Source organism: Eurytemora carolleeae, unplaced genomic scaffold, assembly GCF_000591075.1.
Source record: "Eurytemora carolleeae unplaced genomic scaffold, Eaff_2.0 scaffold29, whole genome shotgun sequence".
In the NCBI taxonomy this organism is placed as follows: Eukaryota; Metazoa; Arthropoda; class Copepoda; order Calanoida; family Temoridae; genus Eurytemora; species Eurytemora carolleeae.
Window position 1 is genome coordinate 145,297 of NW_019396073.1, and position 27,376 is coordinate 172,672.

The 27,376-nt window shown below is 32.7% G+C and overlaps 2 protein-coding genes across 3 annotated transcripts; both read left to right on the forward strand.

The window, feature by feature from the left end:
- Positions 1–725: 725 nt before the first annotated feature.
- On the forward strand, positions 726–3,063 carry LOC111713671 (uncharacterized). The gene is made up of 2 exons (XM_023488601.1): positions 726–816; positions 1,848–3,063. Exon 2 carries the CDS (start codon positions 1,863–1,865, stop codon positions 2,244–2,246), a length of 384 nt encoding a protein of 127 aa, XP_023344369.1. The 5' UTR covers positions 726–816; positions 1,848–1,862; the 3' UTR covers positions 2,247–3,063.
- A 12,942-nt stretch (positions 3,064–16,005) lies between these two features.
- Positions 16,006–21,130, forward strand: LOC111713680 (uncharacterized threonine-rich GPI-anchored glycoprotein PJ4664.02). 2 transcript variants are annotated; one of them, XM_023488621.1, is made up of 9 exons: positions 16,006–16,090; positions 16,765–16,857; positions 17,709–17,878; positions 18,348–18,491; positions 18,609–18,665; positions 19,324–19,393; positions 19,470–19,614; positions 19,723–20,363; positions 20,440–21,130. In XM_023488621.1, exons 1-9 carry the CDS (start codon positions 16,040–16,042, stop codon positions 21,103–21,105), a joined length of 2,037 nt encoding a protein of 678 aa, XP_023344389.1. In that variant the 5' UTR covers positions 16,006–16,039; the 3' UTR covers positions 21,106–21,130. The 2 variants fall into 2 exon arrangements, with proteins under 2 accessions (XP_023344389.1, XP_023344381.1); XM_023488613.1 differs by having other exon boundaries at positions 19,470–20,363.
- The last annotated feature ends 6,246 nt before the right edge of the window (positions 21,131–27,376 follow it).

The window sequence follows — 27,376 nt, forward strand, 5'->3', positions numbered from 1 at the left end:
AATCGATCAAGAGAAGTACCATTCATGTGCTTCCGAATATCCCACTTTTATTAATCTAAATTTTTAAAAGTATCTTGGCTATAATCCTAAATCACATAATTTGTTTCTAGAAGGAATATCTTCATTTACTGGTTCGTTTTATCGATTAACCAGATATGGTGTACTTCACAATTTGCTCTAGCTGCCTAAAAATCGTGACGGTACATCAAATAAACCTAAGTTTTCAAGGATATTTATAATTTTAGCTGGAAACCTAGGAAATTTAACGTCGTATGTTCGTGAAAGGAACTGATTTTTATCCACAGATTTTTTAATACCTATATCTTTCTAACCCGAGGTCGTTGACCTTTGATATTTCAAACCTTGAATCTGTCAGATCAAAAAGTCAAAGTTTGAAAAATCCAGGTTGTAACGCTATAGGGGTTCAAAATTCATAGTTTAGACCTTTGATATTTCTAACTATGAATATTTTAGATCAAATAGTATAAGTTTGAAAAATAAAAGATTTACACCGTCAGGCTGAAAACCTTTCGGGGTTAGAAAATGTGAGTTTAGACTTTTAAGATATTTGAATTTTCAAACTATGAATTTGTCAGATCAAATTGTCTACGTATATATCGGTTTATGCAGTGATAAGAAAATTTAAGTATGTGGCAAAAACTCAGTTACTTCCTTAAAAAGTAAACGTTTTAGAATTTCTTCAAGTTATTTTATTAATCCTAAAATTAAAAATGTTGTTGTCTGAACCCTTCTTGGTTCAGGTTGGTTGAGGATAGAGTCGAGGAAACCTGGGTCAGCTCTTGTACTAATAATCAGGGACACAACTTAATTGTATCTGGTTTTCAAAATAAAAACATGTATTATGGTTGGTAGGTTAGGATTAGGAATTGATTGATAGGATAGGATTAGGTTAAGGCTGAAACTACTGCGCCATTTTTTGATGAAATTGCTCAAATCCAGATCTTACGTATTCTTTGATACATTTTAAAAAAGATTTGAGGATTTTGTTTTTATAATTTTCAAAATTATTCAAATTTTTTTTGTGAAAATCAAATCACAAATTTTAGCCAGAAAAATATTTCCTGTAAATAAATAAAGCGGAGATGGAATTTAAAGAATTTGTGCCGAGGTTTAAATCCGCCAAAACCCGGTTTAAATTAAGCGCCGGCTTAGATCTTGAAATATTTGATACAATTTTAAGTGGAACCAACCATATTTAAGCCGCGGCTTAAATTTAAACCGCCGCTCAAATTCTTTAAATTCGGCCACCGGTTACCGAATATAAAAAAACTAGGTTTTTAGTTTTCAATAATTTTTTTTGAAATATAAAAAATGGACGGTATTCAGCGGCTTAAGACGCATCTTTTGATACACTTATCTTTAGGTTTAAAAAAAATAAAAAGATAAGATTGGGATTAGATTGGTTGGTTAAGATTAGATTGGTTGGTTGGGATTAGATTGGTAGCCTGGGATTAGATGGTTGGCCAGGATTAGTTTGATAGACTGGGATCAGTTTGGTAGGCTTGGATTAGATTGGTAGGATGGGATTAGTTTGGTAGGCTGGGATTAGATTGGTAGCCTGGGATTAGATGGTTGGACCAGGATTAGTTTGATAGACTGGGATCAGTTTGGTAGGCTGGGATTTAAATGGGTGGCTAGGATTAGGTTGTTGGGCTGGGATTAGTTTGGTGGGCTGGGACTAGTTTTGTAGGCTGGGATTAGTTTGGTTGGCTAGGATTAGGTCGATGGGTTGGGATTAGTTTTGTAGGCTGATCTTCAATAATATGTGATTATCAAAACAATTTTTGAACATTAAAGAGAATATGTTAGAATTAAGTTTGCCTCAGGATAAAACGAGCACAATGATCCCTGCTACAACAGCGGACCTGGAGCAACAGTGGGAACAAGAGAATCTCCAGGTTCTCTTAGATACAGTCACTCCAGACCCAACGTGGACCATGCAACCTGATATCCCGGCCTATGTTTATGAGGACAAGGACAAGAATATGGATGAGGACACGTTGTACGGAGATGATTGGAATGTGGTGGTGAGCACAGACGGGTTGGATACAATTCAGAGAATTCTCCGTACTGAAGAAACTACTGCGGCTGATGATACCAGTATAATCGCTGGAGAATCCAGCTTAAAATCAAACCCTGAGCAGGAATCAATCTCAGGAAGTCCACTAGTGCTACCAAGAACCATCAGTTTTCTCTCACTCCTCCTTCTCCCCCTCCTAATATGAGTATAGTTGACCACCCAGTATCTATATATATGTAAGTAATATCTCTGTTTGTCTATTTGACTGTCCGATCATAACTCTCGAATCCCTTGACCGATTTGCCCCAAACTTGTATTGGTGAACTCGGTAGAGCAAGGATTTTATTATAGATTGGTTTTATAATTCAAAATTCAAAAGGTGACTTTTATTGAGAAAATTTAGTTTCAAGGCAAAGCTATGTGTTCCAATTTAGTTTCAAGGCAAAGCTATGTGTTTCCAATTGCTTGTTGTTTACCAAAGCTCTGGTCAATACAATAAAGGGTATCCATATAAAGTGTATCCATATAAAAGTGAAAAAACTGCATCAGAGGCGTAACAAAAAGATTCTAAATTATAGAATTTCATTACATTTTTTAAAAACACAAACTCTCCTGCCTTTTTTAAAAATTCAATCTTGTTTAGGTCTAAATTCATCATTATTTAAACTTATGGAGTTTTATTATCATGCTCTTAGCGCATGTCTGCCGACAAAACAGTATAAATATATAAATAAGAAGATAAACTTTTATTTTTAATAGGTCAAATTGTGATCAAAAGTTACATATTTAATTTCAAAATAGCATTGGCATCACTTTAGCAATTGCTTGGCTAGCTTTATTGAATTTTGGCAATTTCTTCGTAGAGCATTGATGTCATTTTTTTATATAGATCCTTTGTGAACAGTTCTTGTTTAAATTTATTGCTCGAACTATGTATGACAACGCCCAATTGCGTAATTTCATGAAATGTAAACAAAATCCCAGTTTCAAACTTTATAGTCAATAAACCTTGAACATGAGAACATTGATTTTTTTAGCTAAGGCTTAAAACATGAAAATGCAAAAGTAAGAAGAACAAGAACGTACATGATTCAGAATTTAGAAAACTTAAGCTTTAAAATGTGGCGATCTGCCAAAGGTGCCTAGCTGACAGCTGTATGTAAAAAATATATGTTCTTTATATATTATTGTTATAGTAAATTACTTTAAATATAAAAAAGTATTGAATGATAAACTAAACTACACTCAATGTGGTTTATTTCTATGTTATGGGTACCGTTTTAGGAGCCAATGCCAAAAGGCTCATTCACATTTTAAAAAAGAACGTAAGTTCCTTTAATTTTTAGATGTTTTTATTTTTCAAGAAAATGTTTAAAGTATTATATTATTATATTTTTTTCAAACTCCAACGATGTTTATTTAACAGCCGAAAATGTCAAAACAAAAATATTTGCATAATACATATATCTGCAGAACATGGAGATCAATGCTTCATCCCTCAATTACAGTTATTGGAAGGATGACTATGACGGGACACTAGAGAGGGATTAAATTACACCGTAGTTCTGCAGAACATGGAGATCAATGCTTCATCCCGAGATTCACCACACTAAAGTTCTAACTTCTAATAATATTCAAATGGACGGAATGAATTAAACGCGCGTGCCTCTCTCATTTGCCAAAAATCTAGAGATTTGAGCATTAAGGTCCGTTTTAGTTAATCTCTTATTGGTCTAGTCCAATTCAAATCGGCGAGGTTAGACTGAGTTTAACTCATTTTGTTCATTTAAAAGTTTTTAAGTTAAACATGATTAATATCAATGAAGTTAAAAAAATTAATGATATATTTCTTGAAAATATGATCAACAAGAAAATGAAACAAAATAAAGCCAATCATGTAAAAACATAAGTATTTAGTTTTTTTATGAATAGAAATAACATTTTTATCTTAGATTACATGATCCGATGTTTTGGATTGTGGCTGTTAATATATTATTAATGATTGGGTGTTTTGTTGTTTTGTTGATTTCATGTTTGTTATGTTTGAATATTCAGATATTTGGGTGGTATAGCTGATTAGTTAGATGTTTAACGTGTTTTTAATTTATTTTGATGTTTGAATGTATATGTTTGAACAATAGAACTATGTCAATTTTTATTTATTGTTGATGTTTGTCTTATCGAGGTTTCCAGGATGTTTTTTTTTGGCTCTGTGAGAAACCCAATTTAATAATTAGCGAGAATTAGTTGAACTTCGTAGACTAAGTTGAACCATTTTTCTCGTGCGCCGATTCAAGAGATTTGGTTCATAGTTCAATTACTTCCCGCTATTCATTTAATTTCTCTAATAATTAATCATTGTATCTATATTTTAAACTGGAAGTAATTTATCAATTTGAAGTTTAGGTATTTATCATCAGATACCATCAAAGTACATTTACATGTATAAATATGTTTCCTTTATATGAATATATGATATCCAATATCCATTGTATAATACTAAGAATGCGATCATGCACCCCTCTTTTAGTGACATATTTAGCGTTTATATGTTGCTTTTATGCAGGACAATTTCAGACTTCCCTAGGGTCATGTTAGTGGCCACAAACATTGACGGCCAGATCGGTTCGGCCGTTTTCACGATTATTAGATACAAAAAGCCAAATTATAAACACTAATCTTCATGGCTCTTTGCAACCACTTCCTAGCAACAATTTTAGCCTAGATAACTGTTTCTCTCAGGATCGCCATTTCTAATTCAACCATTATAAAACCCGAATCATCCACCATCCATTTAACCAACAAAGTATTTTAAAGGAATTGTAGACCTTCCATTTGTAGGATGGCATGTCCGATTCACAACGGTAAATACGATTCTTTTTACTTCTCTTTAAACTCAACCCATGCTTCTCTTTCAAATCCGTCCTTGTCTCTAAACCTAACCCATTCTACTCTTTTTAATCAGTCCTTCTCTTTAAACCCAACCCATTCTATTCTTTGTTATCATTCCCTCTCTTTAAACCTAACCCATTCTATTCTTTTAAATGAATCCTTCTCTTTAAACCTAACCTATTCTACTCTTTTTAATCCGCACTTCTCTTTAAACCTAACTCATTCTTTTCTTTTTAATCAGTCCTTCTCTTTAAACCTAACCCATTCTACTCTTTTTAATCAGTCCTTCTCTATAAACCTAACCTATTCTACTCTTTTTAATCCGCACTTCTCTTTAAACCTAACTCATTCTTTTCTTTTTAATCAGTCCTTCTCTTTAAACCTAACCCATTCCAGTCTTTTCAATCAGTCCTTCTCTTTAAACCTAACCTATTCTATTCTTTGTAATCAGACCTTCATTTAAAACTAACCTGTTCTATTTTTGTAATCAGTCCTTCTCTATAAACCTACCCCATTCTTCTCTTTTTAATCAGTCCTTCTCTTTAGACCCAACCCATTCTATTCTTTGTAATCAGTCCTTCTCTATAAACCTAACCCATTCTACTCTTTTTAATCAGCCCTTCTCTTTAAACCTAACCTATTCTATTCTTTTTAATCAGTCCTTCTCTTTTAACCTAACCTATTCTACTCTTTTTAATCAGTCCTCCTCTTTAAACCTAACCCATTCTATTCTTTTAATCAGTCCTTCTCTTTAACCCTAACCCATTCTTCTCTTTTCAATCATTCCTTCTCTTTTAACCTAACCTATTCTACTCTTTTTAATCAGTCCTCCTCTTTAAACCTAACCCATTCTATTCTTTTTAATCAGTCCTTCTCTTTAACCCTAACCCATTCTTCTCTTTTCAATCATTCCTTCTCTTTTAACATAACCCATTCTACTCTTTTTTTTAATCCTTCCTTCTCTTGAACCTGACCCATTCTATTCTTTGTAATCAGTCCTTCTCTTTAAATCTAACCCCATTCTACACTATTTAATCAGTCCTTCTCTTTGAGCTCAACCTATGCTATTTCTAATCTTATAAAAGCCTTCTCTTTGAATTCTACCCATTCTTCTCTTTGTGTCTCTCCGTCCTTTTCTAAACTTCGATCCACTTTTCTCCTTTCAATCCGTCCTTTCTTTTCTTTAAAATCTGTCCTTATCTTTTTAAACATTTTTAGTCTTTGAACTTAATCAATTCTCTGTTTTTCAATTCAACCCATTCTTCGTTTAATCAGTCCCACATAGTCAATTCAGTCTATTTTTTCAGTGATCCGTCCTTCATTTTGAACCCATCTATTTAATCTGTCCTTTTCTTTAAACTCAACCCATTTATTTCTCTTTAATCCGTCCTTTTCTTAATACTCAATCCTTCCTGTTTTGAACCTTTTATATCTGTCCTTCTCTTCTCTTTTAATTCTCTCATTTTCTATCCGTCGTTTTCTAAACTTAAACCATTTATCTCTTTTCAATCCGTCCTATAAATATCTTTAATTCTCTCATTTTCTATCCGTCGTTTTCTAAACTTAAACCATTTATCTCTTTTCAATCCGTCCTTTATCTCATTAAATTCCAGAATCCTGTATCCAAAACAGGTATCCTGTATCCTGTATCCAGCATCCTGCATCCTGATTCAGTATCCAGCATCCTACATTCAGTATCCAGCATTATGCATACTTTTCTATCTCAAATCGATAATGAAATGTGTGTAAAATTTAATACTAATCAGCTGATAACTCAATGGAGGGAGGGATGGTAACCACGCTAATTTGTAATCCCCAAATCTTCTTTAGGGATATGCCCGGTACTGCAAGAAATATACATTGACTAGGAACCGCCTTACTTATTGAGTAATATCTTCGATATTTAGAGTCACAACACATGTTTAAGAAAATGACTAGCGTTTTTTAAGATTTGGTCCTGCAAGGTTTGTTTACATTGCTCCCACAGAGTTAAACTGGACACAATTTGTGTACATTTGAGTCTAGCGTTTCTAGATATAGTATGGTGTACCGTCCCATTTAAGCCGCCCATTAATTGTCTGTATGTATATTGTACAACTTGCTCTAGCTTTCTTAAAGTCAGTCCAGCACTTTAAATGAACCAGCGGAGTTTATATTGATGTGCCTGATCCAAATCAAATGTTCTTAATTTACAGTTCAAATTTGCCCCACCCCCAGCTCTTTAAAATACCTCGAAGAGGGCCAAAACAAAAAAGGCGGAAAAAAATTATCAAATATGATTTATGATAAAGTACTTGAAACTACAAAATCAAGCAGCACCGAAGGTGCTCAGTTTCTTTTTACACCAAAAGGATTAGACATCACAGACGACTGTACGTAATCTGTTTCCTTATATTCACGATTCCCTACAACTGTAAACTTGTTCGTTTCTTTGTCAAGCCATTAAATAAGCCGCTGAAAGAATTAGTAAGGCATCAGAAGTAATTTAGCCTAGAGATCGTCATATTATACGACTTTCTGGTCGTCCGTCTGTAAGTCTGTAATTTGTGTTGTGAGTAACCCTATATATATACATGTCTACCCACACAAAAGATGAGACTGTAGAGACGAGTGTACGGAATTTTTTTAATCCGTTTTTTTTGTATTCAGAGTTCCTTGTAAGCTGCAAAACTGGCATATTTCTGTGCCTATGCTCATTCAAATAGATTCTAGTACAATAGATGGCAACGTAGAATTTGTACACTCTCAGTACAGTTGTATTCTTTCGTCACAAGTGTCAATTCAGTTTTTGTGTCCGACAAAATCATCAATAATAGTGATAATTTTAGATTAAAGTGCTTTTCTTACAGTGAAATAACTGCAATTTTATGTGTTCTTTAGTCTCTGTTTTAACACTTTTTATTTAATCTTGGAAAAAATGTCAACAAATGTGAGATAATTTCGTTTTCCTTGTTATATTTGACTCTTGTGACGTTGTGTATAATTGGTTCATTTATATGTTGCCATCTATTGTACTTGATAATCTATTTGTGCTCATTTACTAAATTGAAAAAACTCAACTGTCTAAACAAGGTATTTTGGGTCGAGGTATTTCTTTATAAGTATATGGCACATGAAAACTCTGGTTCGTTTTATATACCTGGCCGACTTTTAAGCATTTAAAGAAAGCTGAACAAAATACATACAGACTTTAGACGGCTAAACGTGACATTGTGATGTTTAAACGGCTTGTAACGGCTAAACGTAACATTGTAATGCGTTAACAGCTTGTAACGGCTAAACGTAACATTGTAACGCGTAAACGACTTGTAACGGCTAAACGTAACATTATAACGCGTAAACGACTTGTAACGGCTAAACGTAACATTGTAACGCGTAAACGACTTGTAACGGCTAAACGTAACATTGTAACGCGTAAACGACTTGTAACGGTTAAACGTAACATTATAACGTGGTAAAATCGGAAAAAGAATTTAGTCCTTTACAGATGATGTGTTAGGAATTTTTTAAATATCTTTCCCTCAGGGCCTTAAAGTTCGCCAGTTTTGGCCAATTATTACAAGATTTTATTTTTTCCAAATGTCAAGGAATTTATGAGAGAAAAAAATTAAAAAATTTGTATAGGACATTTTTTTATATTTACCGGCCCCACATAGTTAAATTTTCAATACAATTTTTGGCAAGAGGCCTTTTATGTTGAGATATGTGGAAGAAGAGAGGATGAGGTTGCTTAAAGCATGCAAAGCTATGACGAAGGAAAGATGAGAGTAAGTTTTCTTGTTTTGACGTTAACCAACCCATCAGACTAAACAATTTAAATCAAAACTTGCAATGAAGATAAATCAACAAATGATTAATTCTCGGTATTCAGTGTGTCACAAGAATTAACAAAAGGATTAAAATAACAAAATTTATAACTGCAGGCGTCAGTTTTGAAAATTTCCAGTACTCAGGACGCGGGTAGATGTTCCGTTGAGCTTTAAAGAGAGTGTTAGCAAAAAATGAATGGTGTATAGGCTAAAACCTAATGGAATTTGGAATTGAAGGGTGTTAATCTTTGTTTTCTGATGCTTGTGTAATGAGAAAATTTTAAGAGTCCAGTGAAATCCCAGGTTTAGTATATCGGAGTTAAAATATTAGTTTCAAACTGATCTTTAAATTTTAGCATTAAAACATTTTGAATGGATTGTTTTATTTTTATATGATGTGTGAATTCTTTTGAGGAAAATTCTATAGCCGCTAGATGTCTCCCGTTGGAATTTACAGCAAATGCGGGATTTGACTGGATTCTCCGGAGTAAGGAGTGAATATTTTTTACAATATTCTCATTAAGCATCAGATGATAAACAATATTGATTCAGAGATAACCATTAAAATCTCTGAAATAGGATGACGAATTTTAGACCCAAGCATTGGCTTCAAATAGTCGACTCTTTGCATTGTAACACCATAAAATACATTGAATTGTTGCTTACATGTCGTCTTCCTGTTCCACTGTTTTTTGGCTCTCCCTGTACCATTATATTCCAAAATCAATTCGAGTTTAGCATATGTACGTATTTTTCTTTTTCCCGAACACTTTTAAATGTTTACCAAACATTGAAGACTGAATTAAGAGCTTTACCGGAAGCTTTCTTACATAATTTTTTCTCTTTTTTACTTTTTTTTTGTCGCGCGGAGTTGTTCTTTATGAAAAAGAATCATCATCATCAAAGAAACAAAATAAAAATTCTTTTTTTCTTAAAATATTCTTAAAAATGAAAGTGCAAAGGGGAAAATTAGATCCAAATGCTGGTTTTATATAGGGTTCTTCTAAAAATATTTACAGATAACTACAGAAAATCATAATTTTTACATTGTAAGTTTTGATAAATGCTTAATACTGAAAATCTTTGGTCTGTATCTTTACTAAAGATGTAGAAAACGCCTACTCCATGACAATTTCTCGAAACGTATCTATCCAGATACAACTCAGGTATTCTTAACTATCAATGTCAACACACGGCTACAATCCCGTGAACTTTTGAAGTCCCTACCACTGGGCGCAATCTCGTTAGCTATCTGTGTCAATACAGACACTATCTATTTGTCGAGCTGAAATGCCACACAGGGACACAAGCGTAGCTATCAAACAAGCTCTTAATCGATCAATACCAAATACCCAGGTATGATCTCAGCCCGTATGTTTCAACGAGGATAAGCTTAGCAAGGGCAGATATAAGGTAGTTAAGCTATTTCCACACATGTTTACAGCGTAGTTTAAGTTTTATACATATTTAAAGGATTAACATGGATAGATATAAACATAGTTAATCTAGTCACAATGCATGTTTTAATCATGTTTATCCTAGGTATGCTTAGGTTAACAAATATAGGGATATTTGCTACAAGGATAAGACTTCAGAGACGACTGTACTAAATTTAAACTGTCTGTTTCCTTAATTTTAGTCCCGATTTTCTGCACTGTAAATTTGTTTCTTTCTTTGACAAATCATTAAATACACAATTTAAGGACTATATTCCAGTCAGAATACTTTAATTATTAATTAACCTTAGGCCGAATTTTAAGAATTTTAGTCGCGGCTTAAATCCGCCAAAACCCGGTTTAAATTGAGCGCCGGCTTAAATCTTGAAACATTTGATACAATTTTAAGTGAAACCAACCATAATTAAGCCGCGGCTTAAATTTAAACCACGGCTTAAATTTAAACCACGGCTTTAATTCTTTAAATTCGGCCTCTTAAAAAATTTATATTATATAAGTTTTAGGTCGTCTTTACAGTCTCATTCGTAGTGGGTAACCCTGTATTGTGGATAGAATCCTTATATTGCATAGAGATAAACAGGGATTAATCAAGAACTGTGTTACCAAATACAACATTAAATACAATACATTTGGATGATCTCCAGCTAAATACCTTCAAAATCTTTTTTATTTCTTTTAAAGAGATATTTCTTTTTAATTTCATTACTTTATATTGTTCAAGTCAAGATCCCATTACAAGAATTATAAATTATATAAATTGAATTTTTGGACATTTTCAAAATACTTGCCAATTGGTAATATTGATTCTTCTCATCTTCTTATCGATATTCTGTAATTCATCAGATCAGGATATTTAGCCCGTTAGAACATTGCATCTATATATATATATATATTTATATATATATTGCATTTCTGTCTGTCCGTTTGTATCTAATAAACTTCAAAACGGCTGAACCGATTGTGTGGAACCTCCCATGATCCCAGAAAAGGTTTATTTGAACATCAAAGTTGGAAAAAAATTCCTGAAAAATAATAGGAATTTATTTTAGGGAATGGCAATTTCGAAAAGAAAAAGCCGCCAAAAGAAATTGAGTCTTTGCCACCAACTCTGATTTTCTAATCCCTATATCTGTGCAACCCAAAGTCTTGTATCTTAAATATTTCGAACTATAAATTCTGGTAGACCAAATAATCAAACTTCAAAATATCTAGAGTTTTCACGGTCAAGTTGCAAAGATATAAAGATTAGAAAATTTGAGTTTGTGACAACAACTCAATTCCTTTGAAAATGATTTTAAATGGCCAACTTTCAGGGGAACAGTTAAAAGCTAAAATTATTTAAAAGGAAAGTGGGCGCGAAGCGCCCTACAATCCTAATATAAATAAATTTATACATTTATAACTTTGCTTTAACTAGTGTACAATATATCTAACTACAATATAAGATATGGCCGGGATATGACAAAGCACAAAGATCTAGATATTTGTTTAGACATTAGTGTTAAAAGGGACTGTAAGTGTAAATTCAAGTGAACCTGCATTTATCTGATCAGTAACCTTAAAAGCTTTGTCTGATCAAATATGAATTAGATATGCATTTTTTAATTGTCTATTTTTAAATGTTTCATATATCAGATAATCACATAAATGACGCTATATCTTCCACATTTCGATTATATTTCAGGGTTTCAAGGGTACCGTTGTAAATTGGGCATTACTATCTTTTACTATCTGTTACTTTAAAATTACGCTTACATCTCCTTTAAACAAGTTAAATATTTAAATAATGATTAAGCTTCTCAGGTTTGGGACTCAATTCACTTTAATTGAGACCGTCCAGGGTAAAGCTTGATTTATGGGTATACCCGCTTTTCAACGGTTATACCTTCTCTTAACCTTTTTCCGAGAAAATATTGCGTAGTCTTATTTTTTCAGCTGAATATTACGTAGATAATCTTATTTTTTCAGCTGAAAATTGAATGTTGCAAAAGACTTAACGTGTTAGTGAACAAAAAGAATAACATATTGAGGTTCATTCTTGATTCTATTCTGGTATATATATATGTAAGGAAAATTTATTTAAAAATCATTTCCTGCATGCACGGTATTCGAGAAATATCATATGCTGATTATCTCAAAGTGCACTCATATTGAGTCATTTATAGTAAAGATGTAGAATATTAGCTCGATCATGGAGTAGAGATGAACATATTCACATTTTTTTTAGACATTTAGTTAAAATACATTTGTGGACCAAATTTTCAGGTATCTGTTCGTTATTCGCAAAGAACTGTACGTTCCGTTAATTTGTTTCCGCTCTTCTTAACCCTAATTCAAAATTGGGCTATTTTTATATAATTTAGATGGGGGGGGGGGGAGTGTTACCCCCCTAAGATTTAGCCCTCGGAATTGAAATAAGGGAGTATAATAAATGTTCCTAATCCAACTTTTCAAGGCCAGCTCATTAAAAACATTAGACCCCTAACTTTAATGGTTAGGGCGTTATAATGAGGTGGTTTTAAAAAGTATTCAAAATATCCCTCGGAAAAAGTTGGATTTTTTTTCTGACACATATTTACATGTGTTTGCTTTTTAGTTCTACATCAATTTTTCACGGACTTAAAAATAAATATTTCAGATCTGTAGCTCAATTAAACAGCTACCAGCCGTTTAACCGTCCGTTTAACCTATGCATACAAAATTACGTTTTTGCATTTTTTTCTCACAACTTAGAAGTTGAAAAGTGAAGAAGTATGAGCATTGGAGTGTAAATCGTTTTTAGGTTCCTAACAAAACAAAAAAACCTCCCCACATCTTGATCGTGTTAAAGTTAACGCTCGTTAACGATATCAATTATATTAACGGAGTTAACATTTGATATTTTTGAAATCGTTAACCCAGCGCTACAATTTCAAATACTATTTTCTAATCTCAGATTGTTCACAAAAACGGTCTTGATTGATCGAATTAATTAATATTTATACACCAGATATATCTATATAAGATAGAAGCTTCTTACAATAAAACTCATAACTAAAACTGTTGGTGCTCTTTTTTAAAATAATCTTTACTATCAGCTTTTGTACAGAAATAATCATTCGACAGCCGTCGTCGCACATATCAATGCATTGAAGATGACTTTGGATTTTAATTTTTGATTTCTACAAAAAGCATGGATACAGATAAACATGGAAACAAAGAAAAGCTGTCAATTAACAACTTCCCGTTGTTTACTTGTAAACTTGTAATTTGAAAAAAGCTTGTTAGAAATCAAAACTAAAATAGAAAATTCGTCTTCTTTGTACTGATATAAACGCTGACCACTGTAGTATCTCCCTGCTCCACCTTTTTACTTCCCCTCCTCCTTTATTCCTGCCTTTAAATCCTAGAAGTAGAATAGTATTGATCTGAAGGAAGATTAAACAATCATTTCCCACCTCTGGTAAATACTGAAGGCACGAAACACTGATAATATATTTTTTGATTTGGAATCATACCCTTTTATATAGATTAGATAGATGCACATAAGGTTTTAATGCAAGGAAAGTTATTTCAGAGGTGAACGCATCTTTTGTACTGCAGTGTACTGTCTCTGGGCGGTAATGTAAACACAAGACGGATGTCGAAGCCTGACATGGGATCCATCTTTTACATAAAAAATCAATGAAATATTCTGGTCATAGGAAAATATTATGTGAATTATCAAAATTATCAAAATTTAATGCTTTTAACCTCCCCGGACACTAAACGGACACTGATGCGTCTATTCTTAAACTCCGCCCAGAGAGAACTGGTTTCAATATGTACGCAGAGTATACGGAACTGCAATTAACTTTCCTTGCATTAAAACCTTGGTTGCACATCTTTGAATGAAGAAATGTCAATAACGAATAAAAATAATTGATTTCCATTCCTTTATTATCTGAAAATCTTGCCATTTTCCTGCTTCTCACTGCTGTCACTTTTATATATTTTAACATACAGTCGTCGTCGAATATATCAATACAATGAAGACGACTTTCGATTTCAATTTGGAACTCTATCAAGCTTTTAAACAGCATGAATATGGAAATAACATGGAAACAAAGAGAAGCAATTAATAGCTTCCCTTGGGTTACATAACAAGTAAACTTTTAATCTTTTTAGAAATCCAAACTTAAACAGACAAGTCGTCTTCATTATATTGAAATTAGCACCGACCACTCTGTACATTGCATACATGGAGGCATCGATGATAATAATTATGATTAACTTCACAAGTACGCTTAATTTCATTCTACAATTTTACTCAATAATATTTCCAAACAAGGTGAAAGTTAAAAGAATTAAAGTTAGTCTGCCCTGTCATTTACTCAGTACACATTCTTATATGTTAGGTTAGTGTGCAGTGTGTGCCAACATTATGTCTGCCATGAGTAGAAATTGACAGGTCAAATTTTTTAAATATCAACTTAACATCTATATTCTGTTAGAAAGTTATAGTATGTGATGGAGTCTAGATAGAAATGGAGGGGAAGGAAGGATAAGGGAGGAGAAGGGAAGGGAGGGGAAATATTCCTCCTGTTCAAAGTGCATCCAGATTTCTGCTCCAGTTTAACTTTGTATTTACTATGTGCAGTTCAGCAAAAGTAAATGTTTTAAAGTAAAATACTTGATAGGCCAAAAAATTCATTAAATATATAAATCATTTCAAGAAACTAGTCCATTAATAATTTGATTAAGCTTGTTCCGATGTCATCCAATAATTACACTGTAATCTTACCAGGCTAAATTTGTTGCATAAAACGTGCCATGGGTCGACTCTACACTGTGTAGTCCAGACTGGACAGTGCGACCATGCAACTTTCAGAGTGGTGTGATAACATACATCTAGTTAGTTTCGCGTAAATTATCGATGGTGGCGGAAGGTTTACTACTCTTTAAAAGTAACTTTAGTTTGCGTAATTTCAAGTGACCCTCCATGCAAAGATGACAATGCCCGATCACAACGGTACCCTTGAAACATTTATCTGATCAAAATGTGGGATCTATTGTCGTTTTCTAGTTTTAAGAACTGATTAATAATTACATTAATTTACATTTTACACCTGCATAAAATGAGATTTCAGTGCAACTTTGATATAATTACTTTTAAAAAATCGTTTAGTTTGAATTCATTAAATGTGTAATTTTAAATGACCCTTCATGTAAAGATATCAATGCATGATTCACAACGGTACCCTTGATATCTTGATAAAAGATGTAGAAGATAACCTTGTTTTTCTGACTCAAAAAGTGTTAAATTCTAATGATTTCTTCAGACTTTCTTATGAGTAAGAAATGCGCCAGCACAAAATAAACAGTTTTTAAAAACAAAAACATGAAGATTATAACTCATACTTGATCAGATAAAACTTAAAGATACCATTGTAAATCGGGCATTGCTACATTGTACAATTCAAGATTGTATATTTTATTCAAAATCGCCTTATCGGGAGATCACATCAGAATTATTGAATAAATTATATAAAAATTGTAAATTATTTTGTTATTTTTTTGTTTATCCAAGAAACTAGAAACATTCCGAACTATTTATCATTCTTTTAATATTTTGTTTAAAAATGTGATCACAGTATTCTAGAAAACATTAAAAATTCAAACTATTAGAGCTGTGCACAGAATATGAATGTTTTCAAAAAGTTTGATTAGCAAACATTTTTTATATTGGATTCATTTAAAACATTTACTGTGTATCTTTGCGTGGAGGATTACTTGAAATTACACTTACAATCCCTTTAACTAAACGTGTACATAAAATTTCAGTAAAAAAAAAATGAATTATTGATGAGACAGATTTAAACATGACAGGACTAATTCTATGGATCATTCTAAGCCTCAATCTAGGCGGTCAAGTAAGTTCGGATCTAAGAACAGGGGTGACAAATTAATTTGTATGGAAAATCGAATTGATTCATATTTGCGATACAATTGGTAATATCTTAATTTTTAATCTAATTTGTCTAAGAAACCCTTGGTAAATCAAAATCATGTTGTTCCCTCAGAAAATGTTATTTCTTCATTTTCCCTGCTATTCCAAATTGGCCCGATATGTATAATGCCATGCATTGTTTGTTGTATTGTATAGATTGTTACCAACGTTTTAATCTGTTCAACACAATGTCGTAGTAAATTACTTCTCAAAACATATAGCTAAAATGTACACATCTAAGGCTAGAAAAAAAGTATAAGTGAGTTACTAAGGTAAAATCTAAGACCAAGACACTTTAAAGGCAACCGAGTCTGGATATTTATCGAGAAAATTTATATTATCAAAAGTACATTTTCAGCAATGTTTGATTGACGCTCTCCATTTTTATCAGAATTGCTAAAAAAAAGTTTAATTTGTGACTGTTATCTCTCTTAACCTGCCCTGAGATATTTTGGTATAGCAGATACAAATCAAAATTCGTTGCCGGTATTTGATTTTTTTTGTATTTTCGTTTTATTTTTTTAAAAAACTTTTTTGATTAAACGAATAAAAGAATAATATTAATTACTTTATATAATCTTATTTGAAAATATTTAGGGTGCACAAACCTGTGATCCAGAGAAGCTTACTCTTATTCAGAATCAATTTTCATCATGCAGGAACAATCTTACAACAACATACCATGCACAGGTATTTAAGCATGCCAGTTTAAACATAATGTTGCAGCATGCATAGACCTAGAAAAACTAAAGATGCACTGCAGGAATATTATAGCTAGGTTTCAGGAATATTATAATTAAAATATGCACCTGTCCTAAAATTTCTGTAATATACATTTTTGAAATGGCTTTTCTTTCTTTCTTACTTTTAATTTCATTCAGAGCTTGAGGTTTTTATGAAAATTAACACACCAGTGAAAGCAGAAAAAACTTAAGATTCCCAATTTCCACGTTTTAACACGTTCTCATGAATTTGAAAATTCAAGCTATGGTTCCCTAAAACATCTTGCGCAGACCCATTAAAAAACCTACACCAATTTTAGCATTTTATGTAGGTTTAATGAACATACTTTTCTGCGTGTAGATATTTTGAAAAAAAAATTTCTCGAGGTTATTCAAAGAAACGGAAAGGTCTTTTAAAAATATGTTGACAATCCCTTAGAACTTTTTCTTAAGAATAATTCCCTGTTAAACACGCTTTCACTCCCTCTAGTTGAAAATACCCCCTATATGCACTCTTACAGTATATTTACATAAATGTAAACAAAAAGAAATGTTAAGATAAACACTAAATATAATTCAAGAGAAAGCTGATCAATCTTTGAATAAAAATGTATTTACAATTTACTTTTCAATTTCTCTCCTTTTTGCATTACAGTTTAGAAAAGTTTAATTATTAATCCGGATGCTTCGTGTTTATTGCTTTTTTAGTCCTTTATACTAGATATGCATCATCTATATATATACATACATACTCGCGAAAATCCTGACCCGCAATTGAATTAATTAATTTTCCAGATTTGTAAATTTTATATTTTTTAGAGAAGCTCTTTGTGCAATTTACTGTCTGATATACTATCTGTATGTGGTGAGATCTGGGTGACCTGCTACAGGGACAACGAGCTGAACAGTTTGCGTGTAGGGTTTACGCGCGCATTTATTGCGCATTGGGGGGACCAGGCTGAACATTGTGAGAGTTTAGAAGTTTTCAAGTAAGGCTTAATTAAACAATTCATATCAGTAAGTTTTTAGGCACATTTTGAAAGAGCCTTGTGTGTAATTCATATGGTCGATTACTTCGATGAAGGGTAAATTAAAATTAGTAAAATTTTACTTTTTTATTGAGAAAGAAATATTTTATTTTATGAAAATATTAAAGTGAAAAAAATCGAGTCATTGCCACACACTTAAAGGTTTTAATCCCTGTATCTTTGAGCTTGGTTGTGTAAACCTTTGACATTTCAAACTTTAATTATTTGATACAATAGAATTCATAATTTGAAATATCTAAGGTCAGTGACATTGTATTGCAAAGATGAAGGAAGTAGAAAATCAGAGTTTGTGGCAAAGACTCAATTCCTTTCTGTATTAAATCTAATGTAAGAACCATACAATGTTAAGATACTTATTTAACAAAAATCTTCCAATTTAAGACTTTCTTTGGAATAACTTTTTTTCAAGTGTGCAAGATGAAGACAACAAGGACCAGGTGGAAAGGATTGAGTGTACAGACATAGAATCCGGGAATATTATGACGGAGTACAGTGAGTGTACGCACATGTACACAAGCCAAGTGTACAATGCAGTTACACGCCTCAGTCATGGGTAATATATTGATCTTTATTGCAGTTACAACGTTTTTTAAAATTATGTTTAAAAAAATGAATAAATAAATAAATAAATAAATAAATAAATAATATCTGTAAATGAAGATCTTTAAAGGACTGAAATGTTGGAGAGTATCTGTTCTGGACTAAAGAATATATCCCAGTGCTCCAGGAATAGAATATAAAGATACTTTATACAATTTTTACTGTGTTGGTCAGAGCTTTGACTTTTTACGTTGGGTATCCACATTACAGGCACTTTTGAATTTTACTAAGAATTTCCTTGTTCTCTTGAATTTCTCTCTTCCGGCAAGTTAAAAGTAAAATTTTCCTGGGTTTTGATTGGCTTTTTTCCACAGACGACACGTAGATATAGAATATAGCTTAAATTAATCTGCAGATTAATGGTATCCAATTCTGGCTTTTACATCTGGATATGAACTAAAGATTAATCGCTAACCGTTATATCCACAATTCAAAAATTTTCAGATCAGACCTGAATGGTGGATATCGAGATCAATGCTTAACCCTCTCTTTTCTTAATCTCCAGATTCAATAATGCTTGATTGTTCTTCTCTTGCTATTAATCTCCAGATTAATTAACCCATCGGGATTAAGGATATCCCATTCTCAAGTTTTAAGCTCGGATAAAAAAAGATTTCTAAGTTGTTGAGAAATTGCTGACTGACACAACTGGTCAAAATTGTACACCGTAAAAATGTCTAATTGGTATCGAATGAATCCTATAAAGATGTTCTCTTTGAGCTCAATTTTACCATGTCTAGAAATTCACTCCCTTTCATAAAATCTGTATAATCTCTTGTTTACAGTATTCTTCAACCTTGCTTCTCCAGACTTGATACTCATAACATGGCTGAAGCAAACATACTGGATATAAAGGCAATTTTGTTTAAAAAAAAACAATCAATGCTGTAGAGTAAAAATCTTTCTATTAGTATTTACTTTATGTTTTCAGGCTTTCTATCTGCGTATTTCGCGTGGTATTGTGACAATGGAAATGCTGGAGGAGTGTATGAAGACAGTAGATAATAATTCCTCTCAATCTAATGAACAGAGCAGTACAGAAGAAACTGGTTTATCAAGAAGTATAGAAGAAACTGGTTTATCAAGCAGTACAGAAGAAACTGGTTTATCAAGCAGTACAGAAGAAACTTGTTTATCAAGCAGTACAGAAGAAACTGGTTTATCAAGCAGTACAGAAGAAACTGGTTTATCAAGCAGTACAGAAGAAACTGGTTTATCAAGCAGTACAGAAGAAACTGGTTTACCAAGCAGTACAGAAGAAACTGGTTTATCAAGCAGTACAGAAGAAACTGGTTTATCAAGCAGTACAGAAGAAACTGGTTTACCAAGCAGTATAGAAAAAACTGGTTTATCAAGCAGTACAGAAGAAACTGGGTTAACAAGCAGTATAGAAGAAACTGGTTTATCAAGCAGTACAGAAGAAACTGGTTTATCAAGCAGTACAGAAGAAACTGGTTTATCTAGCAGTACAGAAGAAACTGGTTTTCCAAGCAGTATAGAAATAGATGGCTTAATATTTGGTTTACAAACAAGTACACCAATATCTGGTTTACAAACAAGTACACCAATATCTGGTTTACAAACAAGTACACCAATATCTGGTTTACAAACAAGTACACCAATATCTGGTTTACAAACAAGTACACCAATATCTGGTTTACAAAGCAGTACACAAAGCAACACTGACGATGATTTTGATTCAAGATTAGTAAATGAAGACTTGGATATATTTAAAGATATACAAGAGGAACAGGAGCTGATTGAATTATTATCAAATCAGATTGATGGTGTCAGCGGAGAGACTAATGATATAGACACATTTGAGGTAAACCGTAAAAGATGGGTTGATCTTGATTTTTGCACAGTGTTAAAGATTTTTTCAATTTTATTTGTTGTTTCAGAGGGAGCTTATGGAGGAGGAGATGTTCAATGAGCAAGATGAACAAGACGTATCTGCTGTTATAGCTAATGATTCATTTGTCACTTCTGAAATAATAGATCCATTAAATTCAAAATCTGCATCAGTTGATACATTGTATGCATCAACAAGGTCATTAAGTGAAGCACAGAATGCATCAAAGGAAACAATAAGTAAATCAAATGATAGTTTTACTGTGATAAATGCAAATCACGACCCAGTTGTTGAAAACCCTTCTTCAATTTATACTCTTGAAGATCATTTAAAACTAAATTCAGAAAGTGACGATGAATTAAATTTTGAAAATATAATAGAATCAAATGCTAGTCTATCTAATAAAGTGTTTGTTGCTAACAGCTCGAATGAGCTAACTGAACCCAACCAAGATATAACAAGTGAAAAAGAAAATAATCGACCTGATATTTCCGTCAGATCGATCAAAACAAATCATGAAATTAGTGATCAGAAAGGTTTGCATAATGATTATGATAAGGATGGATTATATGACAAGCAAAATCCTGATGGTTTTCATGTTCGTGAACAAAAGGAATATTCTCAAACATTATCCTCATCCTCTCTAACTATTAATTTAACAACCATTTGTAATTGTATATTCTTCTTTACTTTTTACATAAAACTCGCTGTTTAAATATTAAAAATGTCCACTATTATAATTTCTTGTTATGTCAGAGATCGGAACTTTTGTGTGAGTCTCCTTAATCTTGAACACTTGATCTTGATATCTAATGTAGGTACTTTGAAAATGCTTGATCCCTCAATTTAAGTCATCCCTGCTGGATGTATGACCATTGTCCAATACGGGATATTGAAGAGGAATTGAATAAAATCTTCTGCAGAAGATAGAGATCAATATTGATCCCTTGATTCAAAACTCAAAAGTTCTAACTTTAGTTTTGTTTATATTGTCCCTTTCAACATATTTGTTTATATGTTGTCCTTCTCAACATATTTGTTTATGTGTTGTCCCTCTCAACATATTTGTTTATATGTTGTCCTTCTCAACATATTTGTTTATGTGTTGTCCTTCTCAACATATTTGTTTAATTTTCTATTGCTTTCTGGTGATAAAAAAATAATCTAATCTGCGTGCTAAATATATTTGTTTTACTAAGGTACGGTTTAAATACACAATTTGTGAAAGCTCATAGTAATATCAAACATCAGAATTTAGCACAAATTTTAAGCAAGGAAGCTAAGTATGAAACGGAAAGTTTGTCTTTATGAAACTTAATCACAAAAAGTTAAATTGTGTGTCCCAGTGAAATAATAATGCAAACATATTTTAAATGATACAAAATTTCATATATCTTTAGATAAGCTTGTGTCTAATGGGTTACAAAACAGTATGAGATCAAAAATCAATATATGTATTTTAACTATAAACTTGACCGCCAAGTTTACGCTCATAGATTCAAAAGAGTTAAGGTCGTTATTAAATTCTTGATTTTTGTGGGTAACTCTGCTTTAAACACACTGTAGTTTAGATAAAGGAGAAAAGTAATTTCCGAATCCAAATAAACTCCCTGGACTGGAAACCATACAGTTTAAACTAAAAAATGAAGTATTCTCAGCATTTACACATTTTCATTTTAAATAAGTGTTTAATTCTGATAATTTCTTGTTTGTTTCAAAAACAAGAAATGTGCAAGTCACTTTTGTAAAGAACCCACAAATTAAAAATACTCATTTTTATAATAATTACTTGGATATCTAATTCACAAATGATCAGATAAATCTGTTAAGGGTACCGTTGTGAATCGAACACAACCACTCTATCAATGGAAATTACGCCCGCACTTAAATTTGCAGCCAAGGTTATCGTTTTAAACCCTGTTGGTGTTGTGGGGAACCTAAGAATTTGACGCCCTCGCGGGGCCCTCCCCATAGGAAAAGTTCTAGTTGCGCCTGTAAGATATGCCTGTAGATATATTGTATTAGGTCACGTTTTAAACCGTATTAAGTCTAACTACGGGATAATCTGCACACAACCGTTTCTCTCACCTTTTTCAGAGACATTCTACCCGCTTTAGTATCCCAGGGGGCTTTTTTAGACTCATAGACCTAAAATGTTGTGCAATATAAAAGGGGACATACTAACTTATAAAGGTAATGTAAGGGAAAGAAATGCAGATTACCCCTTTTTTTGCTGTTAAAGCTACCAAAGCCTTATAAAACCTAACACCCCCCTTCCCCCCCCCCTCTTAGTTTGAAAATATAACAAAATAAAGGTCCTCTTACTTTTAGAAAGAGAGCCGCGGACAGGGGGACAACACTTCATGGCGGGAAGGGGGTTGAGAAGTGTGTCTGTTTAAGATCAGAACCGGAAGCAATCTTCAGATAAAGACCAGAGTAGGGATGTGTTAACCACTTGATCTCAATATTTATTAAAAATTAGAATCGGGGCGTGAAAAAGAAAAAAATTAGAATCGGGGCGTGAAAAAGAATAAAATTAGAATCGGAACGTGAAAGAGAACAAAATTAGAATCGGAACGTGAAAAAGAACAAAATTAGAATCGGAACGTGAAAAAGAAAAAAAATAGAATCGGAACGTGAAAAAGAATAAAATTAGAATCGGGACGTGAAAAAGAATACAATTAGAATCGGAACGTGAAAAAGAACAAAATTAGAATCGGAACGTGAAATAGAATAAAATTAGAATCGGAACGTGAAAAAGAACAAAATTAGAATCGGAACGTGAAAAAGAATAAAATTAGAATCGGGACGTGAAAAAGAATACAATTAGAATCGGAACGTGAAAAAGAACAAAATTAGAATCGGAACGTGAAATAGAATAAAATTAGAATCGGAACGTGAAAAAGAATTTTAGTTTTGCTGATCTAAACAGTTAGCGGTGTCAAGTTTTAGATGTTTTTTTTTCAAATTTTCTAGGTCTCTATAATTGGAGGGTTAAAATTGAAATTACATCTAATACAGTCCCTTTTAAAGGAAACTTTTTATCCAAAATTTCAATTTAAATATTAAATGGTGGACAAGAATAAAATGAGACCTAGTTGTGCCCTTAACAAAAACTATCCTTTTAAGAGCTTATTACAGTGAATGATGTTTAGAAATATTGAATTCCCATTGTTGAGTGTGTTCCAGGGTTTTGTTGATTGAGATTTTCAGAAAAGAATTTGTCATGTCTTCTCACACCTTTATAATTTTAAAGTATTGTTCATCTTCTTATATAAAAAACTTATCCTTCCCTTCACCCCCTTTCCTTTTCATACATAAGGATCTTTACTTCCCTTCATCACCCCTTGCTCTACATACGGACCTTTACTTCCCTTCACCCTATTTCCTTTTCTACACATATGGATCTTTACTTCCCTTCACCCTCTTTCCTTTTCATACATACGGATCTTTACTTCCCTTCATCACCCCTTCCTCTACATAAATACGGACCTTTACTTCCCTTCACCCTCTTTCCTTTTCATACATATGGACCTTTACTTCCCTTCACCCCTTCCTCTACATACATACGGATCTTTACTTCCCTTCAACCTCTTTCCTTTTCTAAAACTTTACAACACTTTCCTTACAATTTCTCTTTTTTCCCCTGACATAAAACACACATCTATAGAACACCTATTTCACACTAACTGCAAACTAGAAGGAGAAGGTAAAGTTTATGTGACGTTACTGGTATGACTTTGTGACCTCGCATCTCTTCTAGTTTTAATATTATAGACACAACTATGAGAAGAGCAAAGTTGTCTATAATTCAATTTTATAAAATACAAAACATTTTGTAGTTCTCGAGACTCGACCGCTTTTTAATCAGAGGAGTTATCATTTTATTCTTACTTGAAATGTAATCCTCTTGTCTTTTCCTTTGAACCACCTCTTTTCTATTTGATATTTCTGACGTTCCTTCTTTATTTACTGCTCCTGGTCTTCTCTCAGGAGCCATTCGGTATCAAAATAATAACATAACTCTTATCAGATTAAATCTCTTTATATACATTCAAACCACCGCGCGACGACCATACCAAACTGAACGTGGGGTGAGGGGGGGGGGGGAAGAGATTTCTTGTGCAGATATCTTACTATAGAATATCTGACTATAGAGTTACCCACAAAGAATGAGACTCTAGAGACTGCTCATGCACTCTACCTGGATAGGCTGAGCCATGATACGGTTCCATGTAATGTTTTTTGAATGACATCTCACGGCAACTGCAGCATTCAGGGGTTAAGTTTTACAACTGTTAAAGAAATACTCTAATTTTAAACATAAAACATAACGTTTATGAATATTGTCTATTTTTAAAGATTTTGCATTTCCTATTCAAAGGATCCTTAAATATCCCTGAATATAGATGTCTTCCTGATTGTACACAATAGAACATGCTGTGGAAAATATCGCATATTAAAGGTGTTAATCGATCTCTGTAACTTTCTTATCTCTGGTTTAATTATATTTACCATTCCCTGCTACTGTGAAAGAGAACACGAACTGGAAATGAGAACATTAGAAGCGACGCCTTGATCTAGTCCAAACTTTAAAAATAATTAGGGGTGTTGATAAAGTAGAATCAACCATAATGTTCACCACATTGCAGACCAAAACTTAAGATTGTCCCGTAACACAGCGTACAGAAATAACCTCATAGCATCAAGATCCAGGACAGATTTAAGAGAGCATTTCTCAAACAAAATTGTCACACTCTGGAACTCCATACCACAGGATTTAAAAGATTCACGTGTACTGAACATCTTTAAAGCAGGTTTGGAGAAACTAATTATCTAAACCTTGTGCCGGGCCAGGACCAGTGTTTTTTGAAACTCCCTAACCTGTCTTCTGTATAGTAGAAGACTGTTCCGAGAGGAAACTAAACTGAAGTCTGATGGACGAGGGTCTTCTGCAGTCTACACATCAAGTAAACAAGTAAATAATATAATTGTACACCCCCCCACCCCCCGCATCCACTGGATTGATTACAATATTTTAAATATATTGACAGTTAACGGTTTTCCCTTCAAACAAATCCTTTTCTGCCCTTTTTTCATCCGTTGTTATCCCTCAGTTCTTCTGCTTAGTATTGTATTAACTCAGAAGAAAAATCATTATTTACCAAACTAATAAGTTGAACAGTCTGTTAAAAACTGAGGTAAGAAAATTCATTAATTAGGATTAATTACAAAATAAATTTCTCTTTTCATTAGATAAATAAATTTTAGAAATACAAGGATTCCCTCCCCTATCTTTTAAGCTGCGAATATACCCCCTCCTCCAACCATGGAAACCGCCAAGTTTTACCGTAAATATCTTTTAAATAATACAACTCTGCCCCTAAAAACTACTATAGACATGTTAAATAATACAACTCTGTCCCTAAAAACTACTAAACATGTTAAATAATACAACTCTGTCCCTAAAAACTACTAAACATGTTAAATAATACAACTCTGTCCCTAAAAACTACTAGACATGTTAAATAATACAACTCTGTCCCTAAAAAACTACTTGACATGTTAAATAATAAATACCTCTACATTGACTTTGAAATTTTTTCTTTACTATAAATAATGAATTCTCAATTTATGTCTTGATGATTATGTGCGCGCTTCAAAATGTCTTTTACATTCATGGAAATATTGTTTAATTCTTTAGATGGTATTAACTATCTATCTAGCTATCTTTAGATGGTATTAACTATCTATCTAACTATCTTTTCCTTTTATCACTAAATCTAACATTTAGAAGCTTTCAGTAAGAGGAGGGGAAATAACGTTGTATTCACACTTTAAAACGGTTTAGCTGAAAATTTAGGTCCCGTGGATTACAGAGATAGATCATAAACCGAAGTCATAGAATACAAAGTAAAAATAATAAATGTTTTAGCTATAGGTAAAGTAACCGAACTTAATATGTTGCATTTATTGATAACTAAGATAGAATAAAGTTTTTGCAGTTATGGATAACAGAGTAAGAACAAAATATGTTGTAGACATTTAATACCACAAAAGATGTCACTGCAGGATTACAGAGAAAGAAAAAGAGATGTTGTAGACATCGAATACAGAGATAGAACAAAAAATGTCATTGTCATTGGTTACGGAGATAGAACAAGAGATGTTGTAGACATTGAATACAGATATAGCACAAAATGTCACTGTCATGGGTTACAGAGATAGAACAAAATATGTTGAAGACATTGAATACAGAGAAAGAACGACAAATTTTACTGTCATGGGTTACAGAGATAGAACAAAATATGTTGCAGACATCGAATACAGAGATAAAACAAAAGATGTCTCAGTCATGGGTTACAGAGATAGAACAAGATATGTTGTAGACATCGAATACAAAGATAGAACAAAACGTGTCGCAGTCATGGGTTACAGAGATATAATGATAGATGTTTCTTATAGATTTGTTTAATATCAGCATTAAAAAAGCTTATTCTTGTTCCAGAGAAAATCCAATTCCGGTTTTCAATTAAAGTTTGTGGGATCTAGTGTGCTGTTTATGATTTATTGTCATGATAGGGGAATTTTGTAGATTATGTCGGCCTTACCGGGCCGGGGCGGGGGGGGGGGGACAAAATATGAGCTGGACGAATTGGCTTTATTTGTTTGGATGTTAGGTCAACGTTTTTGATTATAGCAGGAGCTTAATCGCGATGAGATTTACAAATTTCTCACATGTAAAAACTTGGAAGATTTGACAAATGAGAGGTCTATTAAGCTCAATCAATCTTTCATTGGTCAAACACAGGTAAAGTTAGCCCCCCCCCCAGGAGGAGATAATTAGCTTTAGGCTCATAACAATTGGATTATCTTAGCGTGGTCAAAAATGTTTTGTAATTTAAGAAAAGTTTTCTAGAAATACGACATGTACCAAAATGTAATACAAATTATAAACGATAGTATTTTAAAGATTTTTTTAAAAT